Source organism: Manacus vitellinus, unplaced genomic scaffold (genome assembly GCF_001715985.3).
Source record: "Manacus vitellinus isolate BGI_N305 unplaced genomic scaffold, ASM171598v3 scaffold_37_pilon, whole genome shotgun sequence".
Taxonomy (NCBI): domain Eukaryota; kingdom Metazoa; phylum Chordata; class Aves; order Passeriformes; family Pipridae; genus Manacus; species Manacus vitellinus.
In genome coordinates this window covers 7680462-7694053 of record NW_021940517.1, presented here as the reverse complement: position 1 = coordinate 7694053, position 13592 = coordinate 7680462, and the positions used below count along the sequence as shown (strand labels likewise).

Below are 13592 nucleotides of genomic sequence, written 5' to 3'. Positions count from 1 at the left end.
AGTGCTGGTCCTTTTACAGCTTTTGACCAAGCCCTTGAATTCCGTAAAAACAGAACTGTTCCTAGTAACTGGAAAACAGAATTGAAAGAAGACAGCTCCAGCAGTGAAGCTGAAGAAGAGGAAGAGGATGAAAAAGAAAAAGAGGATAACAGCAGTGAGGAAGAGGCAAGTGAAGTTAAAGGGCACAGACAGACAGCTGATAAAAATTAGCAAGGCTGTAATATTTAAGTAAACCTTTTTAACATTAGGGAACATTTAAGATGTTAACATAGGCATTGTTGAGTACCTCTCTCTTATCCTGGTCTACTGAAGACTTGCTTCACTGCAAGCTATTTTTCTGGCTACCCTGATGTAAAGAAGCAAAAGAGCTTTCAATCAAGGCATTAGCCCATGCACTCCACTTCTACTTTCTGCTCTTTTTGGGTTCTGTAAGTAAGAAGTCCTGCCTCATGCTTGGTTTTCTAATTATTTGTTATTTCCTCCCAGCCTCCTATCCAGAAAAAAAAGTGGCTGAGAGGCTGAAAGAGAGGCTTTTGAATGTTTTAATTCCTCTGTCTTCTTATAGTACTCAGAATCTCTATGTGCCCTTAATCACTTGTTCTCTAATTTGTTAAGCAAGGGCCAGTAATGCAGGAGACTTTGTATTCCATTGACAGTGGAATTGTAAAGGAGAAACTGAACTGGTCTAGGTCTTAAATGATATTAGAGTCCTTCTCTCAATACATCCTCCCTGGAGATTGAGGCTCTGGCATACCAGAAGATGGTATTCCATCTTTTACTTATTCATTTCTTCAAGATTTATTGGGGGACTGCAAAGGTGTGAAGTTATTATTTTGCCACTTCACCATGCTGATAATTTCATTCTGCCTCTTCTTTAAACTCAGAGTAGATTATTCAGCCTCGATCAAAAGTTATAAAACCCAGTTTGAAAGGGACTGTGCTTTGCATAGTATTTTGAGAAGCAAGTTGTTCTTCCTTGGGCTCAGTACAATTCCTGAACTTTTAGAGCAGGTTCATGTTCAGCTATGGCCATGATGAATGTAGATAGGTTGGTACCTATGCAGGGTAACACATGATCTTTATGTAGTTACCATTCCCTCTCTACCTTTAGGTGAAAAATATGGAGCCATTAGCTACAGCATTTGTAAATATTTGACCTTGTACCCTTTGTATACTCTCTCTTAAGGAGCTTGAGCTCCTCTTAGTTGCATGTGATGTTGTTTGAGCTAGTCTTTCCATGTGCTAGACATAAAGGTTTCATCTCGGGCCAATATTTTGATATTTACCATGTCATCTCTTGTGATAATTTCTTTTCCAGTATCCAGTGATTTCAGTCACCTGTTGGACTAGGAGGCTTCTAAAAAACAAAATATTTTTTTTCTTTTTTTTTTCCCTTCAGTTTTAATTCTCTCTCTTCAATGGTCAGTGGCATGTGTGCCTTCTTTCCACTCATCTTTGAGCAATTTCTGCAGACTTCTCTCTTTATTTTTGTTTGTATCTTTAACTTCCTGGTTATCAAGCAGCATCTCTTCTCACACAGGACCTGTGGACCTGCTCTTGGGACTTTGTTACTCACCTGCAGGTTGTCCTAGTGCTTTCCAGGACCTGAAAAATTCTCACTGGTGGCTCTCAGGCCATCCATGTGGTCCTACTATCTATGAACCAGGGCAAAACAATACAAAAAACCCAAGCTCTTACATATGTCACCACAGGTTTTAAATATAGATACTCCTATCTTACATATGTAAGAGATCTATAGGATTCTGTGTGAGCATATGTCTCACATATCTGTAGAGATTCTTCCATCCTATTTAGATAGGAATTGACATGAAAATCCTCTGTACTTCTCTCATTAGAAGAGGAGTTGCATTTTTTTTTTTTTCAAATGAAAGAGACTGGAAAATGTCCTTCCTTTCCTTTATGAAATCTGATGGCAGATAAAAGAGTTGGCAAAGACCCTCTTTTCTAGTACTGGCCTATATTACTGTGCGAATTTTTTGTTTCAAAAAGCATGTTGCTGTTTTACTGGATTTCATTATCCTACATAAAAGCCACTTTCTTTTACCTTTTTTAACATAGACAGATACATTAGAGACTTCAGAGTGACCTGCTAGAACTCTGGTTGTCTAACTTGAAAATAAGTAAATATGACAGTGTGACATGCCTGCTTCGAACCCTTATCAAGGAAACCTTCTTGTCTAACTTCTTGATTAAGACATTCTGTATATGTTTAGAGATTAACAGATATTATTGGTAGGGTATAATACATACTGATTCTGTAGACATTCTGAGAAAGTGTAAATCCTTTTCAGAGGCATACAGGGTCTTAAGCTTTCCCCGTTAGCACACTTTCTCAGAAAGTTACTGTATTCTCTGTTGGGAAAATTAATGAGTATTACTCGCTTGCTGTGGATTTTATAGTGAGAAAGGAGTGTCAGACTCTTCATCACCTTTATCTCAGTTCCCCATATATTTAGAAAGCATACATTCCTTCTACAAAACTTCGTTGGGTTTTCTGGAGGTTTTGTTCAGTGACAGCCCCCACTCCTCCCCTAAATGCTCTGTGGGACTATTTTCTTATGGCAAGTTTTTTTCTTGTTGTTAAGGAATATGGGTAACCCAAACAGCTGCTCATGATCTCTTTTCCATGATCCAGCAGATGCTGGTAAAAGTCCTTTCCGAGTACCTGCTATTAAAACAAATGAAAATAATACAGTTTTGGTGTTCGATTCCACTCATGTAATTTGTTCTTTATGGCCTGTGGAATGTGAATGTTCTTAACCAGGCTTTTATCTGCACTATACACAGAGCTGCAGCATCACCTTCTACCTGTTGGTGAAGAATTGCTAGATATGCCTGATTTCTGGTGCCCCTGCCCTATGAGGATGATATCTAGCATACAGGTTGCAGTTCTCTACCCAGCCTGTCCTTCTTGATTATTGAAACAACCTGCTCTGAGCTCTGCTGGTATTCTGAGTATCAGTTATTCACATGTGATGCCCCTTGCAGAATCTTTCCTTTTGCATTGCCTTTGCGAGACTGTGAAATATTGCATTTGTGTTGATAATTATACCTAAAAGACAACTGTTTCAGCATATTGTGAATACTGGTTCTTAATTTTTTGCCTGTTTACTCTGATCTGTCAACCAAGTGCATTTAAGAGAAAGTATAGGATAAGGAAAAAACCTTACTCCCTTACTATGACTATTAGGCATAACGTTTCTTGACCTTATTTTCAGCCATCCATCTCTTTATTAAATAGCTTCAGTAGATGTCTGGGGTTTGTTTTTGTTTGTGTGTGTATATTTTTCCCAATTCTGTTTAGTAATGATATTCTGTTTCTGCTGACTTCTCAACTGTCTTGGTATTACTTTAAAGGCAATGTCTTTTGTCCCTTTGCTTCAGGGTAGGTGAAGCTTTAATATTTAGTACAAGGAGACTGTTGAAGAATGGAGATGATAAACACGGAATGAAAATACACTAAGGAAAAATAATTTATTTCAGGTTGCTGAATAACTAGTTATTTTTAGAAACATTACTGGTAGTATTAAAAATTAATCAACTCATATTTGGCGTATTGTTTTGAAGTAGCTCAGTCATCAGAATTCCCTAAGAATTTGATTATATTAATATCATATTGCTGCAGCTAGTGGCAAGTCCCATTTCCTAAGGAAATTATGAGGTGTTATAAAATAAGCCATAGTGCTTTGTTTTTAAACTCCACTGTTGATTAATCTAAGTAAATCTAATACAAAGTTTTATTAGTGCAATGAACTGAACTTCGAAAATATCCATTGTTACTTCAGTTCTGCGTTGATCCCACTCACCATGTGTTCAGTTGGTGCCCCATGAAAGTATGCATGCAGTGCCATTGCCTGAGGTTTGCCAGTACAGTGGATTAGAACTCCTAAGAAAGTGAAAGCACCATTTTCTCTTTCACTTCATCTCTGAAAGTGTCTAGTCTATCTAGGAATCAAGGAGTCACTTAACTGCAGTTAATAGAGCTGAGGTTTCTGATACAATCTCTTGATCATTCACAGTGCTGTCTCCCAGACTCTCTGCATAAATGGACAAAATTGAGAATGCATCTTGATTTGTGGTATCACTTATGATACTTCAGTGATCAATCAAAAATCCAATTTCAATGTATGTTTACAGTCAGTGTTATATATATTTTGAAACACTGTTTGTAGTTTATAAAATGTACTTTCACCTGGCATAGCACTGAGAACATGTGTCTCTTTGCATAATATCCTGTTGCTGACCACAGTAAAACAAACTTAAACATCTGAACCTAAATTATCACTGCAATACATTTCTTAATAATGGCCTGTAACTCAAAATGGTGATAATTTTCTTGTCTGCATTGCTTTAAACAGGAGGAAATAGAACCATTTCCTGAAGAACGAGAGAACTTTCTTCAGCAATTGTACAAGTTCATGGAAGACAGAGGTAGGCGTTTTAATTAGCAGTACTTTAAAAATTGAATCTGTAAACTAGTAGTGCTTTACAGTACAGTTTTGGAAAGAGGGAGACTGTATTCATCCCTTCTGACTTCCCCATGATTTAGAAGATGAGTCTGTCACTTGATTCATTTCCTGAAATACAGTCCCTTATTTTTGCTTTCACAAAAACATGAATGAGAATATCCACATATATCCTGTTATATTTTGCACATCCTATTATATTTTCTACTGTGTACTTACAGTTTGTATAATCAAACATTTAATCTCCTCAGTCATATTAGTTTATATGCTCAGTTTAATAAATTTAAAATACTTAAATAAAATAAAATTTATTGACACCCCCCTCCGCTTTTCAGATCATGGAAAAAAGCATTTACTTTGTACTAATTTTCTTTTGGGAATCCCGATCACTTAAATGCATGAACATCATCTGTAAAGTAGATTGAAACGCTTTTAAAAGCCAGTGCCATTTGCTATATTAAATCTTTATCAGGTATTTAGACACTGCAAGAAAAGTATAGAGTCTGTTGGCAGAGGTGAGGGTGTTTGTATTTAAATTACTATTATAACTTGTTAAAAGTAGCATCTTTTTTTAATACCATGTGAAGATGAATTGAGGAATGGTTCACAAAAGATGATGAAGTTCTAGCTACTGCTAGTACAGTAGCATAGGAGGTGTCAGCTCTTTGGAGCATTGTGGAATTGTTCCTGGGGAGGGTTGGGTTTTTTGTTTGTTTGTTGTTGGTGGTGTTTGTTTGTTTTGTTTGGGGTGTTTGATGTTTGTTTGTTTTTGTTTTGTTTTGTGGTATGTTTGTTTTATTGCAGTGAAAGGACTGTGCTGGTATTTTTAGATGTAAATGTTTCGGTGGGTGAAATAAAAATAAGTATAATACAGGTAGCAAGAAAAATTGTATCATTTCTGCATGTTCAGTAATATATGGAAGAATGCATAAATATGTATTAAGTAACATAACCCATTTTCTCTGTAGTTCAGTAATTAAAACTCTTTGAGTTTTAGTTTCATGAAGAGAGAGTACCAGATACATGAGGTGCAGTTTGCAGTCCTCTATTTAATAGTGTAGTATTGCATATGATGTGGATTTCAAGTTATTCTGAAAAAAAAAGTTCTTCAAAACACCATAATAACTGTCTTTGTTCCCAGGCACTCCTATTAACAAGCGACCTGTATTAGGATATAGAAATTTGAATCTCTTCAAATTATTCAGACTAGTACACAAGCTTGGAGGATTTGATAATGTGAGTATTAGTATGATGAGTATTTCAAAGCCATAAAATCTGAGGATGCTATTTATTACTGTGAAGTAATTAATTGTTTATTATTTTGGGAAGTAGTGATAGAGAAGAACATGGGAGCTCCTCTTAGACAGAAGCTTCAGTTGTATGAAGGTTGGGTACTGTGTCTGTGTAAGACACCCTGTAGCTCTATAAAAACTATGCTTTAACATGAATGAGAAACTAGTTGTAGTCTAAATAAATTACATCTACTCAGCATTTTTAATTATTACTGCATAAAATCAACCAGTATGTGTGTTTTTGTGATATCTTTATCTGACAAATAGTTCCTGATATGTTTCCTCAAAGTGAAAGGAGTCACTGCTCAATAAAATCTCAAAGACAAATAATTTAGTTTAAGGTCTGTTGTGAGGCCCTTTCTGTTTATTCTGGGCAGTATATAGAAGAATGTTCTGATTGGGATTGGTCTCAGAGGAGTAATTGGAACATATGGAATTCATGGCCAAGCAGATTCTGTTAGTGCTTTGAGCTGCTTCCCATAAATTTAGCCTGTCAGTTGAGGAGGTATGTTTGTGCAGTGACACCTTTCTGATATACAAGACAGGATGTAGTATTTGAGTATTGCAGTACATCTACTCTACCTTCACAGATGGCTAGAAATGAGCATATCACACTGTCATGGAACTTTGTCACGGAAGGGTGTATTAAGGATGTAATGAAAGACTGGTAGCCACTGTTTTGGTGCAGTACTGGCAGGGATAAGTATTGTTAACACTTTGAATTTTTTTCTTTCCAATTTAATTAAAATTCTAACCATGATAGTTAAGAATTACTTTAAACATAAAACAAAAATGATGTACTGATTTTTCCGATCTTTATATTTTCTTTGTTTTATTGCCACCTGGAGAGGAAAGCCTGCTGTGGCTTATTGCAATGCTAAATTGCTTAAAGTAATTACATTAGACTACAGCTTGCATTACAGTGAAATACAGTGTGATAAATAGTAATTTTATAGATTGAAGGAAATTACTTATGTTTATTTTCCAAAGTTATAAACTTTGTCGACTTAGTCTTGTGTCAGTGAGTTAATTCAAAAACAATTACTTCATTTTCTTTAACAGATTGAAAGTGGAGCAGTGTGGAAGCAAGTTTATCAAGATCTTGGAATCCCTGTGTTGAATTCAGCTGCAGGATATAATGTTAAATGTGCATACAGAAAGTAAGTAATAAAGCTATGAAGTTTGTGCTAAAAACAGCAGTAGAATGAACTGAAGTGATCCTGTGCTAGTGATAATATACATAAAGTCCATAACTTTTTGGTTATAATACAGTTTTTTAGGTGTTAAACATATAGTTCTAGATAACATGTTCCTTCTCGAATAAAACTTGCTTATCACAGGCAGTTTTTCTCTTTCAGATATCTCTATGGTTTTGAAGAGTATTGTACATCAGCTAACATCGAATTTCAAATGGCATTGCCAGAGAAAGTGACGAACAAGCCTTGTAAAGACTGTGAAAAAGAAAAAGAGTTGAAGATGCGTGAAGAACCAGAGCAGGATGCAAAAGATACAAAAGTGGACAAGGATGAGCGCAAGCAGGAGGAAGCAGCAGTAGTACAACAAGAAGAAAAAAAGTTAGCTGAGAATGATAATGAAAGTAAAGAAAACGATAAGCCTTCTGTTCTGGTAATATATTCTAAAGTTCATGTTATGTCTTGCTTATAAAGTCAGCTGGTGTGTAATCACCATGACTTACTGTAAAAGATTGAAATCTCTGTAATGGATTTAAAACAATACAAAAACTTGCTGTAAACCTAATTCCGAACAACACATTTGAGCTATATTTATCCCTAGGTGTCTGACTTGTTAGGAAGCAGCTCTAACGTTCCACTTGTTTGGGGAACTCCCACATTAAATGGAGACTAATTAGTGTGCAGCTTTATCTTTATATAGGTAGTGCACGCTCACAACTAACCTACAGTGCTGATACTTTTGTTGTGCATTTAGCTATGCTTTTAAGTCCTCCTAAATTTTGATTTTAACTCAGTGTTCCCGTGAAACAAGTGAAGCTGTACGAAGACCTGGGCCATACGATGTACACATGGTCTAATGTAGTTCAGTGGTCCAGAGAGACTAATGTTTATAGCTTTTCAAAATCCAGCGTTGACTTAATGGCTTTAGCAAAGGAAGTTCAGGGCAATAAGCTGATGTGCTACACTGTACAGGCCTAGCAGTTGCTGTGGAACCAGTGTAGCTCCCAAAGTCAGTGTGCAACACAATTGTAATGCTTCTGCATAGAAGTGGCAGCCAGCTGTATGCTGGAATTCTCCGGGGTGAATTCCAGATGGGCCAGTACTGATATCTCTGCAGCCCAAGTGAAAACGTACTTTCTGGAGTGTTTCTCTTGGGGATTGCTTTACAGTCCAGATCTAAGAGCTGCATGCCTGTATCATTGTGACAAAATGAGCTAGGAGACTGGCTGCAACTTTGAAGTTTGTTAGATTTAGCTTAAGATTTTCAGAAGGAAAAACAGCAGAGGTGCTGTAATTTTAGGCCAAGTCCCAGACTCTAGGGGTTCTTTTGCTCTTACAGCTTCAGTGTGTTTTGTTTGCCTTTTCTTAAATCTTTTGTTTTCACCTTATGAGTTAACTAAAGGTTTTATTATCCTAGGGAAACAAAAAAAATTTGCCAGATTCTGTGTATACTCAGCCTGATCAAGAAAAGGACTTAAATATAATCAAAACTGAAGATGAAACCAAACTGGAAGATAAAGAGGAGGAGAAGATTAAAGAAATTGAAAATCCCACAGTAAATGCAGATGCTGAAGAAAAAGAAAAATTGGGGTAAGTTACACTGTTTCTAATCTGATACGACATCTGATATGTATTCATTAAATTTTATTCTTGTAATTTGAACTTCAAATCAGACATGCTGTTGTTAATCAGACTCGTGTCTTCCAGAGTGTTTGTAACTTCATCATGGTTAAACCCACTGAAGTTCATGGATCTATTTTTAAAAAAAAAAGGCAGTATAAGTTTTACAGAGTTCAGGCTGAGTGAGGAAAGAACATATAAAGCTTAGGTGACTGTGATTTAAGACAAAAATATTGCAGTCATTGCCAGTAGTATTTTTCTACTTAATTTTTGTTCAAGTATATCACAAACTTGTGGTTTCCATCTTTTGCTGTTTGGACAGTGGTAACACGAGAGAAGATGAAAGTACCTTGCATTACTCAGTTAGCAGCTTTACCATTGAGTAGGCATGATACTGTGTGGAGTCTGTTTTGTGAAGTCCTTCACACAGGTGTTTTGAAAGTAGGAGATTGAAATAACAGGGATGCTCAGGACCATCATATCAATTAATGTGTGTAAGCGATCTCTCATTTCCTTTATGGAATAGCAGGTTTTCCTATTTCAATGCAGGAAAACCCCACAAGTGATTTTCAGCAGCCACATACACACAAAAAAATACAAACTGAATATAGTCCTCGTTAATCCACAGTGTGTTAACAATTTATATTCTTGCAATTAGAGCCCTCATACAGTATGATATCAGGTGGTAAGAACACAAAAATTGCCTTTGGAGGTCAGATTGAAGATCTCTTTTTTAATAGGATATTTGACTTCAAGAAAAAACACTAAGAGATGCTTTAAGGGAAAAGCTGTTACAAGAGGGAAAGCATATAATGACACCTCCTTATACTTTCACAGCAATCTGTGTTTCAGGGATGTGTTGGTTTTTGTTGAGGTTTTTTTTAATACTTAATACCAGATGTTTCCTGACCACTAATTCCCTTGTTCATTCCAGCAATTTGCTGTTTAGTAGATCAACTGTCTTAATCTTCTGTCTTAATATCATTAACTCTTAGTGCTTTTTCTGGACCATTAAAAGTTGTGGCAGAATGTTTTAGTTCAGTATATTGATTTCTGATTGATTGGTAATAGTTCTTTTTTATTTTATTAAGGGTTTTGATTTTCATAACCGATTCTGGAATGATCCTTTTGTAAAATATTTTTGTCTTCCTAAATATTTTCAGTGAGATTCCGTTGGCAATATCCGTAACTCAGAAATGCAGAATACAGAAAAATCAAGTTTACCTGAAGTCAGCTACAGAGCCTTTTCTCTTATGGGTGTGATTTCATTTGTGCTGTGTAAACTTTTCTTTCTTAAAGACTAATTGCTGGACCTTGTTGCGTTTGCAATTTTTAAGGTGAACTTGGTAAATTGGTACTGTAGCAGGTTTGCGAGATTTTCATCATTAATAAAGACTGATTTTACAGTGCTACTTTCAAAATATTGAGCTAAATAGATGGAAAACTTTGCACTGATTACAGAATAGCAGCTTTTAAAGTTCCCTAAATTGTGTGTTTGTATGTGTGTATGTCTGTGATGTTAATTTATGATTATTTATATACTTGGAAAGTCCAGTGGCTTAATCCTTACCATGCTACTGTAGTAAATGGTATATAAAAGTTTAGAAGCTGCATTTACTTTTCAGTACTCCTTTATTTTTTGGTGGGGGTTTTTTGTTTGTTTTTGGTGGGTTTTTTTGTTGTTTTTTTTTAGTTCAGTGGGGTTTTTTATCCTGATTCATGTCAAATTACCTTATTTATGACATCAAAAAATGTTATGAGTTTTCCTAGTTTTTTATTTATGAAAACAATGGAAATCTCTAGCAAACACTATTTCCTCTTAATTTTTCCTGGTTCACCTGATGGTAATTTGAATTCTTTTCCCTCTGCTCCTCTTTACTCATCCAGTGAAAAACTCTTTTAACTACTATTTTGCTATTATGAAAAATGAAAGATTGTAATGAGTTGGTTAGAATAGAAAGCGTAACTCAAAAAAGAGATGTCGGTGGTGATGTGGTCATTGCTGGGAGGTATGTTATGTCTCAAGGAATAATTTAAATTACAATACTGAAACGTTTATAGGAGTTAATTGTAGGTGTTTTTTAAGAAGCAGTACTGCAAAAGTGCTGTTAGCATGATTACTCTTCCCTTCTTCCCTCAGAGATTGTTAGGAAATACAAAATGCACTTGTATCAGCTTTAAAAAGCTTTTAAAAGTGTCACTGTCATCCTAAATGCTAAACAATGTTTTTAGCATTTATACCATGATGTTGTAAAGGAATTTTATGGGACATTATATTAGACACTGTGCTCTCCTGTGCCCAACTTTATATATTAGAAGTAACAAAGGTTTTACAGAGGGGGAAATGCTGTGGTTGGAGTTCTTTGTTGAAGTGAAATGCAAAATGAAAATAGGTATTTTTGTAGGTAGAAAACTAGTAACACACACCAATACCCAAACATAATCGAAATAGATCAATGTGGACTGAAATTTTGTTGGTGTATTTAAAATATGTTCCTGAAACTTTTTTTGTTTTGGACCATCTGTCTTTCACAGTCCTTACCAACTAGCCAAGCAAATGAAATCTAATGTTATATAAGGCAAACCTGTAGAGTTTGCTGTTTACATTTAAAATGTCTGTAGTACCTTGGACATCCTCACGTAGCTTATTTGTCCATTGACACAAGAGACTTTGAGGAAAGAAAAACTTCTGGGTTTCTTCTTGATGACTTTCTTTTGGGAGGACTGGATGTAATTCCCAGCTTCCAGATCTCAGGAAATACTACTGGAAGCTAGAGTTGTTTATAGGTTTTGTTTCTCTGTGCAATCCCTTGTGTCTCAACCCTTTGAGATTGCTACCAGTTGAATCCTATGGTCCCTTCTGCACAGACTTTACAATATGATGAAGAGGAGGAAAGGCTGAACTTTCTCTTCCTTTCTCCCTCAGAGTGCCTGTTTCTGGTCTGCTTGTGTATCTGTGAACACTGAGAATAGAGTTTCAAAGACAGCTTGCCCTTTATTCTATACATGCTTTTCTTATTTGCATTTTGTTTTGTTTTTTTTTCTGTGGCTAGTGTAAGATACCTGTGCTAGATAAAGATTGTGCAACTTCTAGTCATTAAAAAAGTTTTAAAAAAAGGCCAGTAATGTGTTACTTTTCATGAGTCTTTGTAAATCCATCTTTTTGCATAACATACAAAAAAGGACTCATACTTGGCCAATGAATAAACACAAAAGTTAAAAATCCTCCATCTTTATTCAGAACTTCCGAAGTTCCTGCTAACTTCATGTTGTGGAAGCAAAGGTCTTCAAATGTGACATTGCATAGTTGGTGCACTTTTTCCTTTGTAGCATCTAATATTAATTGTTAACTATTTAGACACTTGACTCAGTCAACAAATTGAGAACTGAGAGTTTTTTCTACATTATGAACAATGTAGTGTTGTGTTTGAATGTGTTCCAGAGAGATTGAGTCCAGGAGCCTAGTGGAGTTTTTAGAAGGTGTGGCTTTTTTAGTACAAGCTTATAAAATAAAAGCTAGGTTTTTAAAAATTTCGTAGTAGGTAAATATGAGAACTGAAGTGTAGGTTAATTGCCATCTAACCAATATTAGTGAGAAAATTTTTAATTCAGCTCCGAGTTTTTATTTGTTGGATTTGGGTTTGAAGTTTTTATTGAAATTTTGTTTCATTGACTTTATGTTTTGTTTTGTTTTTAACACTTTGCTCTGAAGCACCTGGGACAGACCGTTGTCAAGAACTTTATACTGAACTGAAAGATTAAATGCTGACAATCTGGCTAATTTTTGCTTTTGAACAAAAATTTACATTAGACTTATATGTTGTCAGACTTAGTACTTGGATTTTTGAGGTGACCAGATAAAATTCTTTGACATAATCTCAGTTACAGTACATAAAGATTGCAAGAAGCTTTCTTGTGTTTTCCTTCTCTTGGCTGAAGTTCTGCCTTAACCCTAATACCAGAAGGGGCTGCCATCTCTGGATGACTCTGGATGCTCTTTCTCACCAGACTGTCATTTTCAGTACTCGCAAATAGTTCTTCCTTGGTCTTAGGAAACTTTTTGAATTCATTTATTTTTTCTTGAAAACTATCTGCTTTTTTATATCCTCCAAGGAATGCATGAACAAACATTCTTTAGAAACCTAAACACTTCTGGTTGTCTCATGCTAATGGTATAAGTCTTCATGGTGTGGTTTTGTGGGAATTGCTACTGTCATAATTTGATAGTATCAAAAGGTGAAAATGATAAATTTCTTTGGCTTAGAGTCTTGAACAGAGTTCAACCATTCATTCACATGCAAGGGAAAAATCTTAATCTTAGAGCTGTTTATATGCATCTTTACGTGCACTAATAGCATTTCCCCTCCTATAAACAGTAGGAGGGAGCTAGGAGTAATAAAAGCAGTAATTGAGAACTAAGTAAAGATGGGCATTGTTTCACATGAAGGATTTTACTAAGGTTTATTACCCTTGTAGGTTAAGGGGACTACCTGCTGTGCTTGTGCTGGTGATGGCTTCTGTTTGTACAAGAGTTAAATTTTCTGGAAACACTTACTGGGGATTTTCTGAAAGCAATTTACAATAGGATTATGTAATAGTCAGAAGCTCCATTTCACATATGGGAGATAACAGATTGTTAGAGGCACTGTTTTCTTCAGTTCCTTATGTGTTTAAATGACAGAGCTTTATGGTGGTGAATCTGAACCAGTAGCAAAAAGGTTAAAATGTTTTGGAGTGAAGGAGATTCCATACAGAAGGCATATTTTACAGCTTCTGGATTAGTTGGGAACTATTTACTGAGATAGTTCCAGTGTGATTTAGGTTCATGTGGAACTGGGAGAAGGGAGAGCAATGTGTCGTGTTCATTGCATGTATGGTGTGAACATCTGCTCAGAATTTTAGATTATTGGTGTGTATGCAAAAAAAAAAAGCCTATAAAACCCATACTTAGTTTCATTTATAGGAACATATTTCTATGCTGTATGTTCTATTTATGTATG

General features: G+C 35.6%; 1 protein-coding gene across 2 annotated transcripts in view; it reads left to right on the top strand.

Annotated features, from left to right (window-relative positions):
* Positions 1-13592, top strand: part of ARID4B (AT-rich interaction domain 4B) — an 88255-nt gene that overhangs the window by 49783 nt on the left and 24880 nt on the right. For both annotated transcript variants that reach the window (XM_018077377.1, XM_008920149.2), the window contains exons 10-15: positions 20-165; positions 4380-4452; positions 5629-5723; positions 6842-6939; positions 7138-7405; positions 8390-8562. In XM_018077377.1, the coding sequence (XP_017932866.1) occupies positions 20-165; positions 4380-4452; positions 5629-5723; positions 6842-6939; positions 7138-7405; positions 8390-8562 (853 nt within the window). The remainder of the gene's footprint in view (positions 1-19; positions 166-4379; positions 4453-5628; positions 5724-6841; positions 6940-7137; positions 7406-8389; positions 8563-13592) is intronic.